Source organism: Schistocerca gregaria, chromosome 7 (genome assembly GCF_023897955.1).
Source record: "Schistocerca gregaria isolate iqSchGreg1 chromosome 7, iqSchGreg1.2, whole genome shotgun sequence".
Classification (NCBI taxonomy): domain Eukaryota; kingdom Metazoa; phylum Arthropoda; class Insecta; order Orthoptera; family Acrididae; genus Schistocerca; species Schistocerca gregaria.
This window is the reverse complement of record NC_064926.1, coordinates 107,007,867-107,028,468: the sequence shown is the minus strand read 5'-3', so window position 1 is coordinate 107,028,468 and position 20,602 is coordinate 107,007,867. Positions and strand designations below refer to the sequence as shown.

Here is a 20,602-nt window from a genome sequence, read left to right as displayed (position 1 = left end):
CGACTTGTTCTCCGAAGGAATACTTCATTCACATTCGGTTTATTCAACGATATCAGTCTTACCGTTCCTATTAGTGTTGTATGGCGAAACCGTCGAATGGTGTTTACATGTCAATGGCAAATGGTTACGGCGTATCTGACGAATATTTGCTATTTGCACGATATACGAGAGAGAATTGTGCACATCGTTAGATTCGTCTTGATAGCCGCTATCAGAAAATAAGTACCAAACTATAGCATCACCTTCATATCTCTGAAGCGACTCCACCTAGCACTAAAAAACAAAGTCATATTATGGCCCCCGTTGTCCCGTGCAACTTCTGTCTCACAAATGTTGCAGCTACTATCATACTTTCGGAGTTATTCTAGGTGGCAATAGTTAGTGACTAATTACCATAGGTATCAATTGGAGTAGATTAGAGCTAGTCATAATTTGTTGTTAATATATTTTACAGAGGTAGCCAGTAGTTTTAGCTTTTACCTATTACTGTGTACGTTGATCCTTTCCACATTCCTGAAGGCTCTTCTTCATTGCGGGATTTACTGAACACGATGTGTGAATGGAAGAATGAAGTAATGACATGCACGAATAAGCTTCAAACGACTGCACCTCTAGACCACCCTGTTTGAAGTTCACCCTGACTCACCAGAGGCTGGATTCCGTTGGCGAGCAGCTCGTTGATGAGGTTGTTGTAGTAGTCGATGCCTGCCTGGTTGATGACGTCGAGGTCCCCAGTAGGTAGGATGCGTGGCCATGAAATCGAGAATCGGTACACGTCCGCCTATTGGATAAAAATGTGTAAAGACCAAGTATCAGCAGCGTCAAATGGTTGTATATATGCATCAATACAAAGCTCTTGTTTGTTTATTTCCTTCATGTCCTGAAGACTTGCCTGTTAGGCAATAATAGTCTGTATTATTTATTAGCATAAATCCAAAAGAGAGTAATGATATGCCCGTACAGATCTCTGAATGATCTTCGTCGTCTGACTCGTATACTGTCCGGCAGTGAGAAAAGACATTTTGCAACTTGTTCCGAAGTGATATACAGTCGGTAATGATTCTAGAAGCCAACAAACTACAATAGTACGTATAAAAGACACGATGTGTCGCAGCTGTTGTCACGCGATGTATTTTATTTTAACCAGAATGAAATTTTCACTCTACAGCGGAGTGTGCGCTGATATGAAACTTCCTGGCAGATTCAAACAGTGTGCCGGACCGAGACTCGAACTCGGGACCTTTGCCTTTCGCTGGCAAGTGTCCTACCATCTTTCTTATTATATTTTAGATTGTATCAGCATGCAACTGGAATTACTGTGTGAATCGATTTTTCGCATCTGTTGTTGGAATTTCGTTCGGAAGAGATGTGATATATCCTTACCGCCTTTATACAGTACGTTCAACAATCACTACGAGCAAGGAGCCATTCATTTACTTTTGACATTGATGAAGTAAGAGGCATAGCTAGTTAGAACGACGTCCTTTATCTCTTGTGGCAAATTAGTCACAACCCTTTAATCTTTCCTGTTGGTACAACTTGGACTTTACATTGAGATCACTTATGTGGTTTTGATACTATCTTTAAGTAAGTAAGCAAGCAAGCCTCAACGGCTGACGTTTACGCTGCTATTACTCGAGCACGTAACCAGGCTTGCCTGTGTTTAACCTCTGTGGATACCAGATCCTCTCGTATGTGTGATCTGATGAATCCAGTGTTTTGTATAAGACCGTCATAAAGGCCATACGGTTCGTGAAGCACGCACTCAGATTACATTTTTTCTTCACTCAAAGAAATTGGAGAATGCCCAGACGACGAACTACATCGTATGCTTACTAAAAATATTTCTGTTTTTCCCTGCTGTAGTTTTATTAGATTCTGTGTTTGGTGTCTCGATAATTTAATAATCCACAGCTCAAATTTCAGTTTCAGTGACGTCCTGTGTGGCCAAAAATCTTGTTTGTCCCCTCCAATTTTGGGTAACCAAATTTTCTTAACTATCAATCAGGGGAAAATGTGAATTACTCAAGTTAGTCTAAAACTATACACGAAATACAACGTACAATGCTTTCGATAATTTACGGTTCTAAGATATAAAATATTAAGGGACACAAATAACAACTGAACGGTTGATAGATGATGAGCTGTTTGACTTCAGAGAAGATATAATTTAATGAAAAATTCGTATGCCGATGTGTGAGTCTTATGAATCCTCCACAGTAACACGTAATATGAAGGTAGGATGCGTTTCCCAGATAATTCTCTAATATTCCGAGTGTATGAGCAACCATTTTTTATTATTTCACACCTATTTACAGTTTTACATAACTTTGGCACATTGCAAAACGAGATGTAGGAATGCTATATGATCTTCGTTAACAACTTGTTTAATACTGCACTTAATGAGAGTTCACAAAATTATTGCAATAATTTTCTCTTTTTTGAGGATGAATAACTAGTACGTTTCCTGCAGATTTTTGTTCATTTGTAACTAGTTTTCGTATTATAGGGCCATCTACAGGTAACAACTAACTAGGTTGTGGAAGAGACACTAGTTCTTCAATAAACAAACATTATAAGCAAAAGCTACAATCCTCTTGCAGAGTATGTTGCGCACCAGACTTTTTTTTAACTTTGAAATAACATGTTACGCAATGGACAATACGAAGCGCAATACATAATTAAACAACACGATATTACAGTATTACAGGTAATATGGTTATAATGCTAAAGTTCAGGAGACAATGGTCAAGAAACTGTGAAAATGAACACTTTCCATTAATGTTGTTCACAAAATAAGTTTTTAACGTCATAAATTGCAATTTACCATATGGACAATAATCAACACAATATTACAATATTACAGGTTATATGGTTATGAGGTGACATAATCGACATATAAGATAACTTTCTCTGTTTATTAGCTTTAAATTTGAATGTTGGTCATCATGTAAGTATCTAACTTGGTTTCAGTACTGTTTAACGTCACAGACATGATGTAAGGGTGAGTTGTAGGGCATATAGAATCTTTACCTTTTCTTCTGTGTTTTCGTTTTTGGTCAGTGTTGGTGAGTGTCCTTTTGTCGAGTGGCTGTGCGACCAAGCAACCAATTTCAGTAAATGCAATAACATTTCAGTGGGCTTGGAATAGTTTTGAAAGTGTGAGTTCCATACATTACCTTTTCACTGGACTGTGTTCTCTGTGACTGATTTTGCGCAACTCTACAAACTTTAGCACTTCCGATACCGATACGGAGCCCGAGTCTCAAGGCGTGACATTTTCATTTATTACTTCTGTGCAAAATCGCTTCCCACGAAACTTCTGAAGCGTAGTCTACACATGCTGCCAACAAAATGCCCGTCCACATGTTGTCGATATTGCTTCGGCTACCTTTCGGAAGTTTCATTCAGCCACGCTGCGACAGTTACTGACTCAACAAACGCGGAGTTGAATACAATTCTTTGAGAATTTTAATTGAGACTATAATTGTGTGTAATTACAATTCATGAGTGTAGATGCTTGCGTTCATGTACCATGTCACGAGATGAGGAGCCAATTGGGCCAAAAAACTGGTAAGCGTACAAACGCCAGTTGAACAGTCCCCGGTTAGAGGCCGCTTAAGTTCTATTCTCGAAATGACGCGGAAAACGCGTTGTACGAAAACGTAATAACGCCTAACGGGAAAATAAATGCGAGATAACTAAACTAGTGATTCTGGCTGAGTTAGTAAAGTTAACCGGAGAACAAGTTTTGGCAATGGCAGGAACAGTTTGTAATTATTCCGTAGAATTAATGAAGATACCTTGTTTGTTAGGACAAGGAAGGAGAATAAAAGGCGTCATCACAAAAATTATGTGGAAGAATATGACGATTCTAAATTTATATAAAAATTTCGTACAACTACTTTTCGATTCCATGCTTGAGCAACTTGAGCGTGTGAGGGAAATGTGAAACTATTTCCCAATATAAAACTCTTTGCTTGTGGTAGGCCTAATAAGCATTTAATATTGGTACTTCGTGAATTATATTCTGTTGTGTTATTTATGTATATGAGCTAGACAGAAATGGCCATTTGTGCCAAAACAGTCTCGATAACTCGGCGGGTGTTAACAATTGCTGCAATATCTGAAAGGCCTATTTCGCTTTATCTAGCAGGCAGCAACAAAATAGATGTAATCAAATCGAGAAACCACACCAGTCTTGCGTACTATTCGTTTTAACATCTTTTTCAGTATCAAACAACGACATTTTGCTTTTTTATTTAGCAAAACGTTTGACGAACTTTGATGAGGTAATAGATTTTTTCACAGAAAATAAAGCACGCAGTGTAAAGCTGTAGCAAGATTAGAGAGAAATAAATGTTGGGACCTAAGGATTGAAGAAATGTGTATTGTCTTGCTTGTCTCCTGTCATTACTCTTTTTATGTTTCCTGTATTTAATTTTATGTCACTCAAAACATAACGTTATTAGCTAATAGGTGCAAATTTTCTAAACATTTCTTATTCTCCCGAGTACAAATAATCTCACACAGTATTAACTGTGAGAGGGTTTTTTTATGGGTGGGAGCAGGAGAGGCAACACAGGAATTTTAATTTCCCCTGTTCTGAATATAGGTTTGATGGCCCCTGTTACAAAATGTACACGTTTGGTTTGAATCCCACAAAGCGAAATATACTGGCGTGCAATAAAAGAATGGTATGTGAGGAGGCGTGCACTGCACTTTCGTCCACTTACGACCAGATAACATGTCTAACATTTCCTAGAACATAGATGTTTAATATACCATACACTACTGAATGTACAGTCGTGGACAAAACGAGCGAGACCCCTCGCCTTTTCGTTATGCTGATCCGCACAACTTTGAAGTCTGCTACACAGCATATCAGGCAAGGCGACGAAGTGCTACCAACATACTATGCACAGGCGTGAAATTGAAAAACTCTTCGAACTTTGTCAGACTGTTTTCAATCATGTGTAAGACTATATTAATGCTGATTAGTGTGTTAAACATAACACGTATATATAAGAAATAAATGAAAGAAGAAACGCTAATTAGTATGAACTATACTAATAAAAATGAATTAGAACTTATCGAGACAATATAACTGAGTAAGAAAAAGTACCCCATATCGTTACGAATTAGCAAAATATTATGAGTATTCGGCCGCGAAATGGTCTGTGTCAATGTTCAGACAGGTCATACTGGATTACCGTTGTTGACCTACCATGAAAGTGTGCAAATTTAGCAATGCATAAAGATTCATAACGACATTCAGTTAAAAATCATTCAGTACCACACGTGAGTCAGTCCAATTATTGACAGAAGTGGAAAATGTAGGCAATAATACGTACGACATTCTACAGGATTTTCATATTTACAGCCACAGGGTGCCGGTACAGAATAAAGGTAGCGCGAGAATTTCTTAAAATTGCTCTACTGATAGTCTATCTGCCTCCATCGACATTAGAACCGTAAACAAACCTAACCTCCCTTGCAGTAGCAAACACCTTTCAGTACGCTAGCAGACGACCCAGGCAAACAGCCATCTATTATTACCTCAGACATGAATAAGCGGGCAATTTCGCAATGAAAATGGCAAAATGATGTGCAGTTTCTGTTGCATAGAGCTTTCTGGATTCAAAACATGAATTTTCTACCTTTATGTCACCGCTTATGTAACAATCATTCGGGATGTTTATCGAAATAACAAAATACTGTTATTGGCGAGGAAATTTAGTAGGATAACTGTCTACTACCCCAGGAAATAAACGGCTACATAGCTGCCAAACGTATTCTACAATGTTTCGAATTCTCCATTAGACTCGCCACAGCCAAAACACGTTCATAAGCCGAAGTGTTTCTATGCTGATGTATCGACTGCAATTAGAACATTTCGAATAAAGAGTAGGGGGAATTATTTAAGGGGCCCTCATCTTCAATGACTGTCGTAGCTATTTTCGTTGTTAGGATTTCGTCATTTAAATCGGTAAAAATGGAACCCTACTAGTCTCACTCTCATGACCGTCTATCTGTCTACCCAACCCTTAAAACCCGTTACGTCGAGTACGGGTAGACATAATAAGCGGAAATATATCGCACTTCCTGCGGTATGCAGTAAGCTACTATGTCAACGCAATCTAAAGATACGGCCGTTTATGTAAAGAGAATTTACGCGAATGGTCAAAAAATGACTAAGAAATATACGGCCAAACTGCTTAGGTCATCAGTCCCCTAGACCTAGAACTACTTAAAGCTACCTAACCTAAGGACATCACACAGATTCATGCCCAACCACTCGGCCACCGCACCCGGAGAAACCCTTTTCACCTCATGTATAATGATAATATATACTGTCTAGTGAAGATAAACTGTATTCGCCTCGTCTACAACATCCACTTATAAACACACTATGAATGTCGTATGCGATATCCATTTCTGAAGATCCTGGTAGATACTGCAGTACCATAACAAGTAGTTAAGAATTTATTGTTATTGGTCCATGGATGACACTTTATTTCAGTATGAATTTAACGCATCTAGGTGTGTCTATGGCTGAAAATAATGAACAAAAAGTAAAGAAACAGTAAACAACTTCGATGTTCAAATCAAATGTAACTCACATGTCGCAATTACAACACAATTTCGTTGTTACATTTACGTGACTACATCTGCAGGATTTCTTTGCAATCCAGACTTGCGTTCCTGGTAGAGGGTTCATCGAACCACCTTCGGACTATTTCTCTACCGTCCCACTCTAACATCGTGCGGGAAAAGGGCCATTTAAATCTTTTCTTACGAGCCTTGAATTACATAATTACTATGGTCATTTCTTCCTGTGTAAGTTCCCGAGGAAACAATATTCTGGCATTTAGAACAGAACGTCGTAATGCGCCTCCTTCACGAAGCGATGACGCATGTACTCACTCCTCTCATCTCGATCCGTCGTTCCGTGTGTCAAGGCTGCCCCCTCTCTACACTGCCTTACGCTTTCACCATGGAATCGTTGCTCTGTGGCCTCCGTCAAACGCCTGTCTGCAATGTCTCTCGTTGGCCATGTATTTTCCTGCACTGCTCATGCCGACGATATCGTCCTCGTTCTCCGTTGCGGGGTTAAAGTCAGGAAATCATTGGCATGGGTCATCACATATGCCTTCACGTCCGCAAATCGAGCGGTATGGTTACACAGTAGGTGCCGGGCTTCCTGAGGACGGCGCTGCTCCATAGCGTGTAGCTGCTACTGTCGATGCTCGATTTCGCGATTGGTCTGCGGCGCATAGTTGTCCTCAACTGGTGGCGCCTACTGACCCACTTCTAGATAATCGTTTACGAGCCCTCAATCTTCTGGAACGGACACTATCTGTAAATGTATATTTGGCATCAATTATCCCTCATGTGGCACAGACGCTCCGCATTCCGCCATCCATGGCTCGCCTTGGGTCCATACGTTTGCTGCGGCTTGCTGTTCAAGGTAAGGTACCTGACCGTCACCCTCCCACGCTGCACAGGTGGTTTAGGTCTGTATCGTACCCCTGTCAGAGCGAGAGTTGTTTCGTCAGCTCTCAAATGGTGCTTGGCGCCGTTCAAGGTAAGGTACCTGACCGTCACCCTCCCACGCTGCACAGGTGGTTTAGGTCTGTATCGTACCCCTGTCAGAGCGAGAGTTGTTTCGTCAGCTCTCAAATGGTGCTTGGCGCCGTTGTCCCACGTGCCATACTAGCCTGTTGCTGGAGGTCCAAACACCCCCGCACCACGTTCTCTCTCAGCCCCTAGCCAGCTTTCGCACGTCGCATCGCCCTTCTTTCACTTCTACCATTTTTCCTTTAACTCCACTATGTCCATAGTGCAATATTCCCCACACGCTTGATGTCCACGAAGGCAGGCGCTCCTTATCTTGCCACTGACGTCCAGTCTGCATGGTACCTTGCTGTCAATGGGAAGCGAGTATGTCAGTCACGCCTTCACAGGACACATTTTGCTGACATGCCGTAGTGCGTCACCTGTCATGTTCTAGACACCGACGAGCATCGCCTGGTGTGCGGATCGCTGATAGGTGTCCGGATCTTGGTCCGACAGATGCTGGTGTTAATTACCCCTACGACTGCTCATCAGATACCTCCTCACCTGCTCACTCGGGATGCTTCCCACGAATGAAAACGATCTCTGTAATGTGGCTTGGTGATCACGCAGTTTCGTTTGCTGACGGAGAGAAAAATGCTCTCGGGTTTTGGCAAATCCTTAATGAACGACGTTATGGAGTTGTCCGCAATCCGCAATTTGTGTGATTCTGCCATTAGGAGTGGCTCCTTTCATTTTCCATTCTTCGTATCGATTATTCGCTAGTCGTCAGAATGTTGTTCTCCTAGAAACTACGCATTGACAGTTCTAACGCTGTGGCCAATTGCCACTCCCTCCTCCTCACGACGTTGGTTTCTTGCTGCGCTCGATGGTTTAAACTAAAATTTAAAAAAGTAAAAAAAAGAAACCTTGTCTCATTGATGTCCTCTGTACATCTACTCCTCTAATCTACATTCCCTAGGCATTCCTTGGTTGTTGGGGAGGGAAGGAACGTGGTAGTCAGGCCTTGGGTTGCGATCCGTGCTCATTCAGTGATTAAGTGATAGACCGGTAATTCGTTGGCCTAGGTTCGAATCCTGCTGGTACCAGTTACTTTATTTGGTTTCATTTTACTCGTCTGAATGTTAAACTACAGTACTGACCATTCAAATTGCTACACCACGAAGATGACGTGCTACAGACGCGAAATTTAACCGACAGGAAGAAGACGCTGTGATATGCAATAGCTTTTCATAGCATTCACACCTAAAGCGTGCTGACATGAGGAAAGTTTCCAACCGATTTCTCATACACAAACAGCAGTTGACCAGCGTTGCTGGTGAAAATTTGTACCATCACGTTTCTGACTTTGATAAAGGTCGGATTGTAGCCTATCGCGATTGCGGTTTATCGTATCATGACATTGCTGCTCGCGTTGGTCGAGATCCAATGACTGTTAGCAAAATATGGAATCGGTGGGTTCAGGAGGGTAATATCGAACGCCATGCTGGATCCCAACGGCCTCGTATCACTAGCAGTCGAGATGACAGGCATCTTATCCGCATGGCTGTAACGGATCGTGCAGCAACGTCTCGATCGCTGGATCAACGGATGGGGACGTTTGCAAGACAACAACCATCTGCACGAACAGTACGACGACGTTTCCAGCAGCATGGACTATCAGCTCGGAGACCGTGGCTGCGGTTACCCTTGACGCTGCATCACAGACAGGAGTGCCTGCGGTGGTGTACTCAACGACGATCCTGCGTGCACGAATGGCAAAACGTCACGTTTTCAGATGTATCCAGGTTCTGTTTACAGCATCGTGCTGGTCGCATCTGTGTTTGGCGACATCGCGATGAACGTACAGTGGAAGCTTGTATTCGTCATCTCTATACTGGCGTATCAACCGGCGTGATGGTATGGGGTGCCATTGGTTACACGTCTCGGTCACCTCTTGTTCGCACTGACGGCACTTTGAACAGTGGACGTTACATTTCAGATGTGTTACGACCCGTGGCTTTACCTTTAATTCGTTCCCTGAGAAACCCAACATTTCAGCAAGATAATGCACGACCACATGTTGCAGATCCTGTACGGGCCTTTCTGGGTACAGAAAATGTTCGTCTGCTGCCCTGGCCAGCACATTCTCCAGATATCTCACCAATTGAAAACGTGTGGTCAATGGTGGCCGAGCAACTGGCTGTCACGGTACGCCAGCCACTACTCTTGACGAAATGCGGTATCATGTTGAAGCTGCATGAGCAGCTGTACCAATACATGCATCCAAGCTCTGTTTGACTCAATGCCCAGGCATATCAAGACCATTATTACAGCCAGAGGTGGTTGTTCTGGGTACTGATTCCTCAGTATCTATGCATCCTAATTGCGTCAAAATGAAATCACATGTCAGTTCTAGTATAATATATTTGTCCAATGAATATCCGTGTATCATCTGCATTTCTTCTTGGTGTAGCAATTTTAATGGCCAGCAGTGTATTAATTATAATTGATTGATAGAGACGTCCTGTCTACATTCCATACTGAGAGCGGCTTTGTTCTTACTTACCGCTCGCCTAGTGCTATCTGTGCTGCGACCTGGGAGTTCTGGCCACTGTGAAACACGTATCATTTAACATTAAGAAAACTATTTGGTGAAACTTTGATTTTCACACATCTTACAGTTTGACATGTTCACTTAATGAAGGATTGAATTTCTTTCGTTATTCGTAAAAATTACTGTGATTTATGAAATTAGGTAAAGCATTGCACAAAATTGTGAAGAGTTTGGAGAGATAAAAACGCACCGCATAAACTTTTCTTATGATTGATTTTAGCCCAAATATTGCTCTGTATGAAATGTTGATAAGACATAAAAATTTTATTTAAAACTGAGAGCAGATCGATCTCTCATATCGTTCTGGAGATATATGTTGTTATATCCGCCAGACGATAATGTGTGACGCGCCCATTACTGTCCCCGTACATCGAGAACCGTCGAATTTCATAAACGTTTCAAAGTATCGAAACAAGACAGTTTGCAAAAGATAGCAACCAAAGAAACATGTATATGCATTGATAAATACTCGAGCCTCTTTTATTTACCGAGATGTGGAAGTAATTCGTCCATAGCAGTGACAGGGTCTGTGGAAAAGGATGTAGAAACAGTGCTTAAGTTCTCTTAGCGTAGAGGATGATGCATTTTCGGACAGCAGTATTCGCACCTGTTCTGTAGCCTACCGGTTTCTAGTATGGAGCGGCAATTTGTCGATATAGATGCGATTTCCAGTGGTGCTACCATCTTTTTACTCTTTTGAATAAGTGATAGCAAAATTTGAGTATATTTAACTACTTCAGTTTATACACGTAAAATTAATACATTCTATTTAGCTACGATTACTACTCTTGTAAGTCAAAAGGCTGTAGGCCACCACATTGTGCGGCACTGGTACAATTTTACATGAGCCACTATTGCACAAATCATTTATTATTTTCACTGTTTGAAATCCATGATAACACATTCAGAAAGGAAATAATTGATTGCTGAAGATGTATTTCACTTCACGATTTTATATATTAGCAAAAGTCGTCAACTGCATATTTTGTTTAGGGATGTATACTCACGTTTATGCCCTTCAGCATTTGCACATCCTCCTTGTACTTATGGTAAGAATCACAAGCAACGTCTCCTGTATCCCCTGATGTGTATTCCGGATGGTTGTGAAAGAAGTAGTCCTGGATACTTTCTCCCTTACCTAGAGAGACACAAAAATTACACTTCTGAAAATCTGTAGAAAGTAGGTTGTCCGGCGTCGTATAAAATAAACTGAACAGTGGTCGTATAAGGCCGAGGGAGATTCTAAAAGCAAGGATCCTTTCGATCTGAAGAGCCGCGCAATTCTCCCTCCACCCGCACGACCGTATCATAGATGACAACTGCCAGAAAGAGTCATTTACTGTTCATCTGTGCAGTTTCAAAATGTGTCTCAAAATTAACGATCACGCCAAGTAGGAGGTTCGTAGTTTAAGATGATTTCTGATGTACTGATGGATAACTGAACTTTATCGAATTATGACAACAAAGCTCCAGATCGAAAATCTTGCATCGTAAAATTTATGGGGGAAGAATGAATATTAGTGTACTTCTTCACTACATCGCTCGTCTGCATTCTGTTGCGTTGAAGAAGGATTTCCTTCCGCAGCTCACGTGGGAAATTTTTGCACATCCTCCTTATATACAGGACTTGTCTTCTAGTGATTACCATCCTTACTAAATGGTTTTATAGCTTGGCAGCCAGTGACAAGGGAAACTCTCCATCGCATCCCGCTCTGATGTAGCGGTAAAATAGCTCAATGGTACCCCATCAAAAACTGAACACAGATCAAGATGAAAACAGGAAGAAGGTGTAGTGAACTATGGAAAAAGAAGTAAAATAAAAACCGTGAACGGTTCAAGTTCAAGATGCGCAACATCGAGTAACTCTCAATAGCCACGGCAGCGTGGTTGTGTGGTCACGGTGTTGGGTTGCAAAGGGGAAGATCCGTATTTGTATCTGACTGGCACCCCTTTTATTCACAAAATTGCGGAACTTTCTGTTTGGTCATTGACGTGTCTGACCTCCTTCTCTACTCTTGGCAATTGTCATACAATACATTGGTGATATAGTACGCCACGCGGGATTCGCCGAGCGGTCCAGGGCGCTGCAGTCATGGACTCTGAAGCTGATCCTGCCGGAGGTTCGAGTCCTCCCTCGGACATGGGTGTGTGTGTGTGTGTTTGTCCTTAGGATAATTTAGGTTAAGTAGTGTGTAAGCTTAGGGACTGATGACCTTAATAGTTAAGTCCCGTAAGATTTCACACACATTTGAACATTTTTTTTGGTGATACAGTATGAGTCATGTAGTATATTACTGTCGCAAGTAAATATGATGAATAGTGAGAGCAGGAGAGAGGCCATATAGACCTCTCTCAGAAAGGAAAGCAACATATAAACGAGTGTGAACTATGCTACAAGAAAGGAATTCAAGAGTCAAATCTCCCCAAAAGGAAAGCAAGAGTCGTAACATGTGGTACTTGTGTAGAACAAAGAGGAGGTATGTACGTCTGGACGTCCCTTCCTTACACCTCGCTGCTCGAAACGGGGGTTACAGACGGGCAGACACAAAACTGAATACAGCTAACGGACACGTCGATGACCGGACGGACAGTTCATAATTTTGTGGAAAAAAAGTATATCAGGCATGAGAGAGATTTGAACACGGAACTTCCACTTTGCAGTCCAATAACGTAACCACTCAATCACGAGCTGCGCAACCACGAGCTGCAGTTCTTTCAAATCACTCGACGCTGCATATCTTGAGCTTCACTGCTTCTATTTTACTTCTTTTTTCCACCGTTCAGTACAACTTCTTCCTGTTTTCATGTCTGATGTTTGTAAAGTTTTTGACGGGCTGTGGACAGGGCCATCTTACCACTGAATCTGAGAGGGGCGCGATGGGGAGTTTCCCCTGTGAGTATGGAGAAGGCACAGGACAGCTTGTGGAGCACTACGACAAATGCGTGAATCTTAAAGGCAATTACGCAACAGAATAGCTAGGATATCAAAATACGTTACGAAAGAAGTTTTATTTCGTTTCCTTGAAAGGCAACCGCTTCGTAGCGAGCGCTTTTCGTACGTCGCGGAACCGCAAGCTGCATAAGTCAATCGTTGATTCACAGGAAGTCAATAACGAGTCGTCTTCGTCCTCGAGATCGACATTTAGCCAAAACAGGGGAAGTACAGGAATCTCTTACTGTGAGGCCGAAGCTCTGACTGGGCCCAGGTGATCAGACTGCTAGGTGTACTTCGCTCAGTCAGTTCCCTCTGAGGCATACTATTTAAAATACGGAGGAACTCTCGCCTCGTCCTTCGCCATGTATCAGCAGTACTCAGACAGTCGTCTCGTGTATTTGTTGCAGACGCGCTCTACAGGAAGCCTCTGGCGTAATGGTGAGACCGCAGCTGCATTCTTATGACTGAGAAACGTTATCATATTGAAGTTAGGTAAAAGCCTGTCCTTTTCTTGTTATCTTTCCACGTGGGCTTGCCGTGAAATTTTTTCTTTGTTGTCGTTTTCAGTTGTTACAGAAAATGAGGTGATTGCCATCCGATTCTGCGTTATACTTTTGTAAACTGAGATTCTCTCGCTCACGAGTCTGTTTCTAAGGCATTTCTAAACTTACTTTTTTTTAAAATTCTATGATATGATATTCTGAAGGGATGTTAAAAATTCTGACTTGATATTTGTTCACAGCCAGAATAGCTAGCTTGAACATTTCAACCGCTTTCATATTGAACTGGATTTCTCATACATTTGATCTTCGAGAATTTATTAGATTACGCCTCCTCGTCGACCTACCAATTCTACCTAGTGTATTTTGTTTCCACGTCTCAGTGCTTAACACTGGTTTCATGTGAAACGTGTTCCAAACACATGCGTTGCATTTTACGCACAGGTCACATAGCACATGCGTCCCACGCTTGCATTTATTTTTGGAAAGAAATTTCAGCAATCAAGATTAAGCTGATAGTGTTGCAGATCTTTGAGATACGGTAGCGGAGACGACGTCATTTTTCATCATCTCTTTCACCGCCCAAGCTCTATTTTGTTGATATTACATACTGTAGGTAGCAGACGACAAAACACTTGTCCTTGCACAAATCATGTCTTTTAAGGCACGATTTCTTATACTTCGAGGTTGCGTAGTATGTTCAGGTTTAATATTCAGTTATGTTAATTCCGACTAATTTCGGCTCCCCCCTTTTCCTCGCTGTCCTTTGCGTAAGCTTTGCCACGTCTCATTGTTCCGAGGTTCGATCACGTTATTAATGGACCATATTCAGTGTCAGCGCCCACGGTCTAGGGACAAAAACAACTTCACGATGCCGGCACGGTAGCTCACCGCTTTCGGTCAGAGCGCTGGCTGCTCTCCGTAATCAAAAAAAGGAGGACCAACTTGAACAGGTGTCACGTGACGTCCGCCCGGACCAAATGCCAGGAACAATAACGATCAAAATCAAAACATGGATGCAATTATAAAAAAATTAAAAATGGGGTATCGTCTGCAATTAATAATCGAAACAGCCTCTATCCGATGTTCGAAAAACGTCATTGCTTCAATTTTGAATATAAATCATCAGTAATGGTGGCATAAAAACTCAGCCTCATTCAGCCAACGGCCTTGTCAAGGAGAGCGGAGGAGCGGACGGAGGTTTAGGGACAAGAAAGGGTCATTGAACATTATGGGCTTGATACTACAACTCGGAGAGGGGAGAGACTAATAGAGTACTGAACACTTCTTAAATAAGGAGATAATTCAAAGGTTTCCTTTACCAGGATACAGGTTGGCTGGCAGCTTTTCGAGAAGCTCTTTGCGGTGTGGGGGAGTAGCCATATATGTGAAAAAAGGAATCCCATTTGAGTGAATTGATGTTTCAAAGTACTGCACTGAAAAGATGTTTGAATGTTGTGCAGGTGTGGTTAAATTTAATGGAACTAAACTTCTAACAGTTGTTATTTATAGATACCCAGACTCTGATTTCACAACATTTTTGCTAAAGCTAGAGGAGGTTCTTGGTTCACTTTATAGGAAATACAAAAAGTTAGTTTTATGTGGTGAGTTCAATATTAATTGTACAAGTGATTGTGCAAGGAAGAGGATGCTGGTAGGATCTTATGCAAAACGTGTTCTTTCCAACGAGAGTGCAAGGGAACAGTAGAACAACGATAGACAACATTTTTTCATTCCTCATTACTAGAAGGGCATTCTGTTAGCAAAAAGGTGAATGGCCTTTTAGATCATGATGCACAAATTTTAACTCTAAAAGATTTTTGTGCTGCAACACGTGTTAAATATAGTCATCAGCTGTTTAGGAAAGCTGATCCAGTTGCTGTAGAGACCTTTGTAAGCCTTATCAAGGAACAAGGGTGGCAAGATGTTTATAGCGCTGATACAGTAGACGATAAACATAATGCTTTTCTCAAGACTTTTCTCGTGCTCTTTGAAAGCTGCTTTTCGTTAGAACGTTCAACACAGGGTACTAGCACAAACAGGCAGCCTGGGTGGCTGACTAGAGGGATAAGAATATCTTGTAGGACAAAGTGGCAATTATATCAATATGTTAGAAACAGTCAGAATCTAAATCCAGCAGCCCATTACAAACAGTATTGTAAGGTGCTTAAAAATGTTATTAGGAAGGCAAAAAGTATGTGGTATGTAGATAGAATAGCTAAGTCTCAGGATAAAATTACAATCATATGGTCAGTCGTAAAGAAAGTGGCTGGTCTGCAGAGACAGGTCGAGGATATTGAATCAGTGCGTAGTGGGAATGTCCGTGTTACTGATAAGTCGATTATATGTACAGTATTTAATAATCACTTTCTGAATATAGCAGGTGATAAAGCCATATCTGTAACTTTTCCTTTAGGAGTGGTCGGTTCCCTGACCGATTAAAGTACTCAGCAGTGAAGCCACTTTATAAAAAGGGAGACAGAGATAATATTGACAATTATAGACCTATTTTTATGCCATCGGTGTTTGCTAAAGTTATCGACAAGGTTGTATATACAAGGTTAATGGAGCATTTAAGTTCACATAATTTGCTGTCAAATGTTCAGTTTGGTTTTAGAAATGGTTTAACAACTGAAAATGCTATATTCTATTTTCTCTGTGAGGTTTTAGACGGATTAAATAAAAGGTTGAGAACGCTAGATGTTTTCTTTGATTTAACGAAGGCTTTTGACTGTGTTGACCACAAAGTATTACTTCAGAAGTTGGACCATTATGGAGTAAGGGGAGTAGCTTACAATTGGTTCGCCTCTTACTTTAAGAACAGAAAGCAGAAGGTAATTATCCGCAATATTGAGAGTGGTAGTGATGTTCAGTCGCAATGGGGCACTGTTAAATGGGGCGTTCCCCAAGGGTCGGTGCTGGGGCCACTGCTGTTTCTTAATTAAAAAATGAGATGCCTTCTAGTATTACAGGAGATTCAAAAATATTTCTGTTTGCTGATGACACCAGCTTGGTAGTGAAGGATCTTGTGTGTAATATTGAAACAGTATCAAATAATGTAGTTCATGAAATAAGTTTGTGGCTTGTGGAAAATAATTTGATGTTAAATCACAGTAAGACTCAGTTTTTACAGTTTCTAACTAACAATTCAACAAGAACCGATATTTTAATCACACAGAATGGGTATATTATAAGCGAGACGGAACAGCTCAAGTTCCTAGGCGTTCGGATAGATAGTAATCTGTTGTGGAAAGCCCATGTCCAGGATCTTGTTCAGAAACTAAATGCTGCTTTATTTACCATTAGAACAGTATCTGAAATAAGTGACACTTCGACACGAAAAGTAGTCTACTTCGCATAGTTTCATACGCTTATGTCGTATGGTATTATTTTTTGGGGTAATTCTTCTGATTCAAAAAGGGTATTTTTGGCTCAAAAACGGGCTGTTCGAACTATATGTGGTGTAAGTTCGAGAACGTCTTGTCGACCCCTATTCAATAGTCTGGGAATTCTGACATTGCCCTCACAGTATATATTTTCTTTATGTCGTTTGTTGTTAGCAATATTAGCCTATTTCCAAGAGTTAGCAGCTTTCACTCAGTTAATACTAGGCAGAAATCCAGTCTGCATGTGGAATGCACTTCCTTGACTCTTGTGCAGAAAGGAGTGCAGTATTCTGCTGCATCCATTTTCAATAAGCTACCACAAGAACTCAAAAATCTTAGCAGTAGCCCAAACTCTTTTAAGTCTAAACTGAAGAGTTTCCTCATGGCTCACTCCTTCTACTCTGTCGAGGAGCTCCTGGAAGATCTAAAAAATTGAGCAATTTCCAGTGTTACATTGTTTATTTTCTTTATTTAAACTAACTTGTCACCTGAATATGTTTTTCTATATTTCATTTTATCTGTTTCTAATATCGTGTTATAATTTCATGTATTGACTTGTTCCATGACCATGGAGACTTCTCCTTAATTTGGCCCCACGGAACAATAAATAAATAAACATTAATAAATTTCAGCTAGTAATAGCGAATACTCCGTTCAAGAATCACAAGAGGAGGAGATATATTTGGAAAAGGCCAGGAGAGACAAGAAGATTTTAGTTACATTACATCATGATGAGGCCGAATTCCGAAATACACTCAGATAGCAACGTAATAATGATGAATGGTAGACTGAAGTTTACGAGAAGAATTATTGTGGAAAGAAGAAGGACACATAATTAATAAGGAATGAAGAGATATGCTTGAAGTTATCTAAGGCTGTAGATACTGTGATAACGAAAATCTCCGTAGCAGTTCAGTTGAAGAGAAGGCAATTGTAGAACTTAGAAAGAAAAACGTTGGTGCAGAGAAGGTAACTGCAAGGAAACCATGGGTAACAGAAGAAATACTTCAAAAGATCAAAATGTTCAGGAAAATTCAGGAATTCAGAAATACAAGTCACTTGCGAATGAAATAAATAGAAAGTGGAGGAACGCTAAAACGAAACGGGTGCATGAAAAGTGTGAAGAAATCAAAAAAGAAATAGTCGGAAGGACTGACACAGTATAAAGAAAAGTCAAAACAGCCTTTGGTGAAATTTAAAATTAGGGTGATAACATTAGTAGTGTAACAGGGATTCCACTGTTAAATGCAAGGGAGAGAACTGATAGTTGGGAAGAGTACACTGAATGTCTCAATGAGGGGGAAGACTTATTTGATGACGTGGTAGGAGAAGAGTGAAGTGTCTCTATAGAAGAGATATCGTGACCAGTATTAGAAACAGAATTTAAAATGACTCTGGAAGATTTAAGGCCAAATAAGGCAGAAGTGATAGATAAAATTCCATCAGAATGTCTGTAATCATTGCGGAATGGCAACAAGATGGCTACTCGCTTTAGTGTGTAGAATATGTGAGTCTAGCAATATACCATCTGACTTTCGAAAGAACACAATTCTGAAGATCGGAACATCTTACAAGTGCAAGAATTATCGCACAATCAGCTTAACACAACATGTATCCAAGTTGCTGGCAAGAATAATATACAGAAGAATAGGAAAGAAAATTCAGGATCTCTTATTTGACGATCGGTTCGCTTTAGGAAGGGTAAAGGCACCAGAGAAGCAGTTTTGACATTGCAGTTGATAATGGAAGCAAGACTAAAGAAAAATAAAGACACGTTCCTAGGATTTGTCGACCTGGAAATAGAGTTCGACAATGTGAAATGGAGCAAGATGTTCGAAATTCTGAAAAAATAGGGGTAAGCTGTAGCAAAAGACGGGTCATATACAGTGTGTACAAGAGCCGAGAAGGAACAATAACAGTGGAAGATCAAGAAGGAAGTGGTCGTATTGAAAACGGTGTAAGACAGAGATGTAGTCATTCGCTCCTAGTGTTCAATCTGTATGTCTGAGAAGCTACGACGCAAATAAAAGAACAAAGAGTGGAATTAAAATTCAAGTGGAAATTTTATGAATTATAATATTCTCTAATGACATTGCTATCCTGGGTGAAAGTACAGAAGAATTAGATGATCTGCTGAATGGAATGAACAGTCTGATGAGTACAGAATATGGACTGAGGGTAAATCGAGGAAAGTCAAAAGTAATGAGAAGTAGCACAAATGAAAACAATGAGAAACTTAACACCAGGGTTGGTGATCACGAAGTAGACGAAGTTAAGGAATTGTGCTACCTAGGCAGCAAAATAACCAATGACGGACGGAGCAAGGAGGACGTTAAAAACAGAGTAGCTCAAGCAAAAAGGGAACTCCTAGCTAAAAGTTGTCTACTAGTATCATAGGTCTTAATTTTAGGAAGAAATTTCTGAACGTTTGGTCCACAGAATTCTATGGTAGTGAAACGTGGACTATGGGAAAATCGGAAAAGAAGAGACTCGAAGCGTATGAGACGTACTACATAAGGGTGTAGAAAATTAGGTGGATTCATAAGGTAACGAATGAGGAAGTTCTCCGCAGAATCAATGAGGAAAGGAATATATGGAAAACACTGTCAAGAAGAAGGGACAGATGGTAGAACATCTGTTAAGATGGTTCAAATGGGTCTAAGGACTATGGAAGTTAACATCTGAGGTCATCAGTCCCCTAGACGTAGAAGTACTTAAACCTAACTAAGCGAAGGACATCACACTCATCCGTGCCCGAGACAGGATTCGAACCTGTCACCGTTGCAGCAGCGCAGTTCCGGACTGAAATGCCTAGAACCGATTGGCCACAGCGGCGAGCATATGTTAAGACATTAGCGATTAACTTCCATGGTACTAGAGGGAGCAGTAAGGGAAAATACGGTTGAGGAAAAGAGAGATTCGAATACATGTAAAAAATAATTAAGGACATAGTTGCAAGTGCTACTCTGAAATGAAGAGTTTGGTACAGGAGAGGTATACGGGGCGGCCGCATCTAGTAGAAGACTGATGACGAAAAAAAAGTGTCTAGGGATTTATTTCAGGGCATAAACTGTGTTCATAATCTTGTGTGAACATCCAGGTATAGTTTTGAAAGGAATGGCAGGTTGAAATGCTGAATAAAAACGTTTGGACAAACGAAAGTATCTTACTTTTAGAATGACCCTCGTATTATGCCTGTGGTCTCCTGCAGGTCTCGAACAGACATCGGTTGTGTTACGTGTTGCCGACTCACCGTCCTCATTCCAGGCGCCTTCTATCTGATAGGCAGACGTGGCGGCACCCAGGAAGAAACCGTCCGGGAATCTGTAAGTGGCGAACTGTGCTGAACCGGCGGCCAGCACTGCCGAGAGAGCCATCACCAGTGCCCACATTGCTTCTCGCTTCTGACTGTGTCAGACTTATGAACAACTTTATATACCTCACCTGCGACTTGTTTCGATAAACACGTTACAGAAACAACATTTCACCTAACGTTATCTGTTTGTGTCGAATATACTTAAGTGTGCGCACATTAAAAACGCGATTACGTATAATTACCGAAAGACTCCCGCAACACACAAGTGGTTGTTATCAGTATTGACGGTGT

General features: G+C 41.0%; 1 protein-coding gene across 1 annotated transcript in view; it reads right to left on the bottom strand.

Moving 5' to 3' along the window:
• The window catches only part of LOC126281558 (myrosinase 1-like), a 99,607-nt gene extending 79,208 nt beyond the window's left edge, over window positions 1-20,399 (bottom strand). Inside the window, exons 1-3 of the mRNA XM_049980629.1 lie at window positions 20,249-20,399; window positions 11,182-11,312; window positions 647-781 (exon numbers count right to left, since the gene is read on the bottom strand). Coding sequence (XP_049836586.1) covers window positions 647-781; window positions 11,182-11,312; window positions 20,249-20,387 — 405 coding nt within the window. The 5' untranslated portion in view covers window positions 20,388-20,399. The remainder of the gene's footprint in view (window positions 1-646; window positions 782-11,181; window positions 11,313-20,248) is intronic.
• Window positions 20,400-20,602: the final 203 nt, after the last annotated feature.